This window comes from Acyrthosiphon pisum, chromosome A1 (assembly GCF_005508785.2).
Source record: "Acyrthosiphon pisum isolate AL4f chromosome A1, pea_aphid_22Mar2018_4r6ur, whole genome shotgun sequence".
NCBI classification, from domain to species: domain Eukaryota; kingdom Metazoa; phylum Arthropoda; class Insecta; order Hemiptera; family Aphididae; genus Acyrthosiphon; species Acyrthosiphon pisum.
Window position 1 is genome coordinate 145,267,611 of NC_042494.1, and position 7,980 is coordinate 145,275,590.

Consider the following 7,980-nt stretch of genomic DNA (forward strand, 5'->3'; position numbering starts at 1 on the left):
ATATAACAACAATATCGGTACACATTTTGTAAAGACTAAAGGCTCGTAACACAGCTGCGCATATGGTACATAGCATATTTACGCATGTTTTTCAATGTTGGTAGCTTTCAATGATTTAGCTTTTCTGAAAAATTTCAAATTTACACATAGAACCTTTTGGATCCAAACCCGCGAGATTATTATTATTCAATATTATTTTATCATTGATTATTGTACATATTTATTTTAAATAAAAAATATCTTATATAGTTAGTTATTTTGAGGGGCCATATTTTATTGAGAAAAAAACTGTGGATCAGCTGATCTTTGAAACCCAGCCCATGGGTCCACCACTACGCAAATAGACTTTACAATAAGTGTTACAATTATATTTATGCTATATTAACCTTAGTACATTGTATAAAGGTCGAGAAATACCTTTTTTGATGCTATCAAACAAACAATATCAATGACCAAAAACACTTAAGCATAGTGCACACGCGGATATCTGTAATTATGTGACCGTGAATTATTTTTATGTTACACACCAGATACGACAACCCGTTACATCTTTCAAAATGATTACAACTGCTACACATATACCCATTGTCCCTTATTCTCCTAATTTGTTTATAATAATTAATAACTAATAGTTCATCAATTGTCAAAATCAATTAAGATTTACATTCCAATCTCATACATCTGGGATTCTTACCAGATTCCTTCCGCTACACAAATAACCTATGCTTCTTACACCAAATCGTCTTCATTTATATTAATTATATATAATTTAATTATTTTTTTCTACTATATAATAGTTATGATAGTTAAATCTATAATGCTTACAGGCATAGAGTAAATGGTTTGAACATTTTCACTAGCATCATTTTCTTCATTAGATGAATCTGTTTGAACCGACTGATTTGAATTATTGGCTACTGTATAGTTGTATTTCATGGATTCAACTCCATTAGTTGTACTAGTTATTACTTGCTATTATAAAATAAATAACAGATTGATGAATAAGATATAAATCATTATTTTTTTAAATAAAAAGCAATAACAACTAACCTGCATATTATTATCATATTTACAAAAATCTTGATAACTACTGTTTACATCATTTACTATTTGTATTGAACCAGATTGAACAAGATTGGACAGACTCTGCATTGTAAGCACAGATGATGAATGATCAGAGTTATCATTTTTCTTTGTACTTGCAGAATTATCTTCTAAAGATTCTCGTACATAAACCTGAAAAAAAAAATTCAATTTTTAATCAAAACATTGGTGAGTAGGGATTTGAATTACTTATATTTTGGTTAAATTATAGATATAGTTAACTTAAATAGAAACAAATTAAATTACAATTTTTTTCATTATATCATTATATCATTATATAATATTATCTTTTATGATTCAAGATAGATGCAAAAAATAATGAATAGTAACGTAGGCCTATTACAACTGTTTATCGTCTAGTTATTATTTTAAGCATGTAACTTTAGTTAATCACTAATCACATTTTAAAAACAAATATCATAACATTAATAAAATAACTTACTTTTCCTTGGCATTTTGCTTGATCAGAAACACTTAAAGTTGCACAGTAACTTTTTAGCATAGATTCAGTATTTACACATTGGTCTATAAAATCATAAAATTCTTCCATTTTTACTATACAGTTTTCGCATACTCCTTTCGGTAAAGTATCACTTTCTTTGATCTAAAAATCGGTAAAAAAACAACATTATTATTCTATTGGCGATTTCAATAAATTATTAGGTACCAAACTAAACTATGAAACTAAAAAACTTATTATTAAAAAATTACAACTAGGTACCTACTGTCAGTATAATATGATATTTTAAAATCATTGGGAATATTATAATTTATTTCGCAAACGACTACCTACCTATGATATTAATAACAGTCAAGTGTATAATATTAAAATATAATACAAAAATGTACGGATGATCGCTTTTTCCAACATTCGACTCTAACATGGTGCTATGTTAGAGTCGAATGTAGAAAAAAAAAGCCAATTTAAATTTTTTTTAAATTAGTTATATTAAGTCATGTCAATTTTATTATGAATAATAGTAATAGTATTGTATATAGTCTTATTTAAACTTATTTTTAACATCAGTAACTATATAGTGGGAAAATTAATGGTGTTTCGTAATTTTCAAAAGCGTCAGGGAACAAAAAAAAAATTTATAATGATGTTTGAAGTATACGATATACCTACGTAAAATATAACTTAATACAAGTAGTTCATACTACAACATGTACATTTAAAAAGGAATCACTCAGAACAAAGTATATACATTATATATAAATAGGTATAAGACATAAATTAGTTGATTTCAAAATAATACCAATGTAGTTTATCCATAAAGTGCCATGTTATTTTTGCACAATATATGACATGTATGTTGTCATTTTACTGAAGGAAATTCAAAAGATGTAACCTTTCTTGGGTTAAGATAAAACTTTTTTATAAACCACTTTCAGTCTTACTCATTATCTCCAGAGTTAGGGTTTGTCTTTCAGTGTATTTACTAATTATTTTAACAATGGAAATAATCAATTCTATTAAAAATAATTATTATTATTAAATTATGTTTTGAGGGTTATATTACATATGCTCTAAAACATACCGGTAAAGGTTGTATTAAGTGAAGTTGTAGTAAAGAACCATGCTTAAATGTCCAAGGACCATTTACACAGATATTGAAAAATTGAAAATACTTAAAATTGAAACACCTCATATTATATTTATTTATTTAATTTGACTTTTTTCTCATTTTTCTCGTCTTTTTTTCCCTTGGCTATTTTTTCAGTGCATTTTTTTTCCGACCACCATTGGAGTGTACTCGTCAAGGGAGTAAATAGGTATCTACTCAGAAGTCAGAGGTGAACAAAACAAATTGTTCATGTCCGGTGTTCACTCACCTGCAGGGGTATACACTTTTTCAGTTTGAACTGTAGCTGCCGATCGCTGCTCTCTTGACTCTTGAATAGGTGGTGTTTCTTGCCGCCTACGCACATGCAGAGCCGGCACAGCTCGTAAAAGTCGACCTTTTTGTAAATGCTCATCGTACGGGGTTTTCGAAAAAAAAAATTAACAGGTCGCGCACGTGATTTGATTTATCCCATCCACGATCCATTTGTCCCGAGGCGGAGAATTGACAACCCCGCCATTTGCGTCGCAGTTTTTGGCTTTTGGCGTCAGGATCGGTTCGCGATCGCGGCAGAGTTGTTGTTGTCTACTTGTCTGAATTGTCTGTTAGTACTTATTGTTGTTGTTGCTGTTGTCGTCGATGGCCACCGAGTGCACCACTTGCATTATTGCACGTCCGTACATAATATTTTGCACGTTTCCGCTAACCAGTAACCCTAGTTCTAGTAGGAAGTAGTCGCAGTAGGCTGATAACAGCGACACTACGGCAGACTAGCAACCACTCCACCACGGTAAAACGGTTTTGAATTATTATGACACACTAGGATTCACCAACCATGCTCCCTCCCCCTCAATTTTTCCTTTAAGAATTATTCTGATTTATGTAACTTTTAGATATTATACTTAAAGGCCATATTTTCAAATCACCATGGCAGAAAATCACTCTTTCCTTTGCAAATTGTTAAATGTTAATACTCCGAGTTTTTTTTAATATTTGATGTGTCTAAATAAAAATTCGAACAAGTAATTTTTGAGTTATTTAATTTTGTGTACTAAAGAGTAAGGACTATTAAACCTATTAGTTTTGGAAGATTAGGGGCTGTGATCTCGGATCTAGGACAATTGGTGGGGGACAATTGGCCCACTCTAAAAAAACGACGTATGTGGACAATTAATTGGCCCCCGTAATAGTTTTACATCCGGACAATATTGACCCAGACATATTGATCTCCGGCTTAAAAGTTAAATACCAAATATTTTTGTAAACATAAAACGTTATTACATTTAATATGATAATTCAAATAATAATTATTAAAATGTTCTTCAATGTTCAATAGTAATACTTGGACTATAGGTACAAATAATTGAAAATTCATCCCCTGAAAAGTTAATATTAAAACCAATGGAAATAGATAAAATGATGTTTTTTTTCTCATCGCTTATAGATTTAATACAGTTATTTACAAAAACATTAGGTAGATATGGTGGAAAGAATCGGTTTTTGACGTCTCAAATACGTTGTTGCTCAAATGCTGAAATATTTTTGCTTCATAAATTCCATACTTAGTGGAGGAGGCACGTTGTACGTAAGTAACTTTAATTAATGAATTGTGTAATGCTGCAAAAAAATATCTTCAGTGTCTCTAGAATAAAATTGATCAAGGTCCCTTAAATATTATTGTCTGTACTCTGTGTATACAATTATGACGGGGGCCGATTGTCCGCATATGGCATTTTTATACCGGGACCAATTACTGTTTACCATGATTTTCATTAATATTAATTAATCTATCAACATTTTATATTTTGTAATAAATACTAGATACAATTTATATAACATTTGTTTTATATTTTTGTAAAACTTATTACCCTTAGTACAGATATTAAAAACTAGGAAACTATACTCGTTCAAACTTCGATTTAGAAACAAAAGATCGGTTGAAAAAAAGAAGTTTATATCACTACAGGACACTCCTATATAGTGGTAAAAAATCTAAATGATGGAAAATATGGAACTTAAGTAGGTATACTTGAAAATTCTACAACACTGGAATTTGAATAAATTCATTATTCAATTTTAAAAATAGGGACGCTCGAGCATATAATGTTGGTGATCACTCTGCGCAGCAACATTTTTTCTATGCTAATTGCTAACAAGCTGCTGCCATTTTGTTTTCAACGATAAAATTGAAACCCGAAATTCGGAGAACTCGTTGATCCGGTTTATAGATTATAATCTAACCTTGGGGTAAGGGTAGTTTTGTAAAAGAATTTCCAACGAAACAATATTATGCTTATGGTATTTTGTTATCAAATTCCTCGCCTTGTGGTTGCACTGTCAGGCGTCGGCCGTTATCGCAATACACACAGGACCCCTCCCACTCGTCTATGTAACCGGAACGTCAGAACTTCGGTAATCGGTGCACTACCCGAGTACCATCTATGACCGACTCTACTGTCGTATATTTTTTTTTCCTAATTATTACATTATCATTAATTACGATAAAATTATTATACTTTGGGTCTTAAGTTAAATAGGACGAGTCTAATGTAATGTTACTGTTCGAGATTTGCGATCATCCCAAATCGTAGTCATTTCATCGATTTCAAATCGTCCTTTGTATGTATTATTAATGTACGTAACTAAAATTGAATTACAATTACTATTAAACTTGTACGCGAGCACTTCATTGACAGCAACCAGTCGTATCGTTCGTTCATGTACCGTCTGTATGCGTATTTAAAATATCAGTTTTATGTAATTCATGAATACATATTTACGCAAGTGGAAAAGTTCGAACTCAAGATTTAGCTTCTTTCGATGATAACAATAATATTATGCTCAAGAAATAATTTCGCCGACTTTCATACTTACACAATTACTATGATGTGCAGAAGCAGCAGCTAATATTGACTAGTAACCGTTGATTTGTGACATTTGGTAAAGACAGATTTTTTTGAAATGTCTAGCGATATGTCCTCAAAGGTGGAGGATGTTTTGCCATTGGACCCCACGGCGGATGCAGCAGGTAAAGCATTTCGCATGAGCGACGGTGACTGGATCTGTCCAAATGCTCAGTGCGCAAACATAAACTTTGCTCGTCGCACCCATTGTAACCGATGTAATAAGGAACGTGAAGACTTACCGGTCAAGAAAAAAGCTGGTGCTGAAATCGGTAAGGCAGCTGCGGAAAAGAGTAAAGGGCTGTTCTCGGCTGATGACTGGCAATGTAGCAAGTGTGGCAATGTGAATTGGGCACGTCGATCTCAATGTAATATGTGCAATGCTCCAAAATTTGCCGATCCAGAGGAACGAACTGGTTATGGAGGTGGCTACAATGACAGAGGAGTTGTTGAGTATGTCAGGCGAGAAGAGTCTGATGATGAGTATGATGAATTTGGACGTAAGAAAAAAAAACAAAAACGAGGTAGTGGTTCTATAAGCGAGGATTCCAATAGTCAAAATGGTAGAGAAGAAGATAACAATGATAGAGGAAGAAATAAAACGTGGGCAAAACCTGTTTTTGAAAATGATGAAGATGAAGAAGATGATGATGATGATGATGACGATGATGATGAAGATGGAGATCTTTCGAAATATGATTTATCTGAATGGGATGACTTAGCAGCCCAAACCAAAAGAGATAGATCAAGATCTAGATCACCATTAAAATAATTATGATTTAAATATTTTGTAAGTATCATTGTATCAATGATTTTTTTAAATTTGACTAGGTTAAAATATTATTTCTATATTAATATATGAAATATCATCATGTTTATGTAATATGATATCTAAAAACTGACACTTATGAAAAACATAATATTGTTTATAAATACAAACATGCAGTACAATTTACAAAACTAAATTTTTAAGTTGAAGTTATTAATAACAGCACAATGTTACACAGTTTTTTTTTTGAAACCACCTAACACCGAAACTAGAAAGTTTTAGATCTCAGTTTTGAAGCTTTTCTAAGGTTTATAGGTTAATAGTTTTTGAAATTTATTGTACTTCTGTTATAATAATATGTTATTTTTATTTTTCAGTTTATGTTATGGCTATTTGCAATGTTGTTGACCAGTCTGCAATCAATATTTTCCAATAAATCAACCTTACCACAAATTAATTTAGTGATTAGATCATTATATTCTGATATTTTATTTATTTTGAACACTATCAATTTTAACTGTTACATATTTATATTCTACTTTTATTAATTGTATTGTACACATCAAAAGCCAAAATACTAAAACTATGTCATTAAAATAAGTTGTACAGCTTTTGTCATTTTACATTTTTCCAATTTACCTTGTGTGCATATATTATAAATATTAAACAATATATTTTCTTCATTTCACAAAAATTTAATCTTTAATAATTTCACCTATTTTGGTTTAATTAAATTTGTATTAAACCGTTGCAGTCAGTATTAATATCTCTTTCCAGTTACACATAACATGTAATATTGTATTAACTTTATACAAATGTGTTGAATTCTATTTAATTAAAGCATCAACTTCCAAGTACTAATTGTTTTTAAAATATTTACAAAAGCTTTGCTTTTAATAGCTGAAAATCTGTATTTTGACAGATAAATATATCAAATACTGATCATAAGTCATTCTATTTTATTATTGGAAATAGATTTAAGATCAAGTATCAATAATAAGTACTTACCTAATTGATATTTTTGTATTTTTTATGGAATTGTTTTTATTTTCGTATTTGTTATTACTAATTTGTAAACATGGTGACTTTGCTACTTGCAAATAATTGTAAAATTAAAACTTCTATTTTGAATTTTGTAGACTAAATTGACTGAAATAATAATAATACTTGCGTGTTAGTTAAACTGTATAAGTTATTAATAATATTAATGTATTGGCAAAATTATGCATTTTGAGATTAACCATATACTGTATAGTTTAAAGTTTGAATTATCAACATTTTTAAATAAAAATTGTTTTATGTATGACAATTTTATCGTAAATAATCCAATTATACAAAGAAAGTGTAAATTGTTTGCGGTCATCGATTATTATCACAGCCATAACTTATGAGGAAATGTTGTGTTTTTAATTACTATAATACTATGAAAATGTAAATGTTAAAACAATAAAAATTCAATATTATTATTACTATCAACTTTTATTTTTTTCATGACTTGTTCCTTGACTAGTTTATTATCTAATACTTATCTTCATAAAAAGTTGTAATATGTGCATTGATTATTTATAGAGTTCAACAATTTTTTTTTTATTTTGCATAAATTATTAATTGTATTTTAATATTTATTATTATATTTTTA

General features: G+C 29.8%; 2 protein-coding genes across 3 annotated transcripts in view; one reads left to right on the plus strand and one right to left on the minus strand.

Annotated features, from left to right (window-relative positions):
- Nucleotides 1-3,432, minus strand: part of LOC100165878 (zinc finger protein 300) — a 7,345-nt gene extending 3,913 nt beyond the window's left edge. The window contains exons 1-4 of one of the 2 annotated variants that reach the window (XM_001951176.5): nt 2,941-3,432; nt 1,547-1,708; nt 1,051-1,236; nt 826-972 (exon numbers count right to left, since the gene is read on the minus strand). In XM_001951176.5, the coding sequence (XP_001951211.2) occupies nt 826-972; nt 1,051-1,236; nt 1,547-1,708; nt 2,941-3,084 (639 nt within the window). In that variant the 5' untranslated portion in view covers nt 3,085-3,432. The other variant, XM_029488514.1, reaches the window with a different exon arrangement.
- A 1,646-nt stretch (nt 3,433-5,078) lies between these two features.
- Nucleotides 5,079-7,198, plus strand: LOC100168624 (zinc finger Ran-binding domain-containing protein 2). Its single transcript, XM_001952003.5, has 2 exons — nt 5,079-6,362; nt 6,719-7,198. The coding sequence occupies exon 1, from the start codon at nt 5,631-5,633 to the stop codon at nt 6,342-6,344; it is 714 nt and encodes a 237-aa protein (XP_001952038.2). The 5' UTR covers nt 5,079-5,630; the 3' UTR covers nt 6,345-6,362; nt 6,719-7,198.
- Nucleotides 7,199-7,980: the final 782 nt, after the last annotated feature.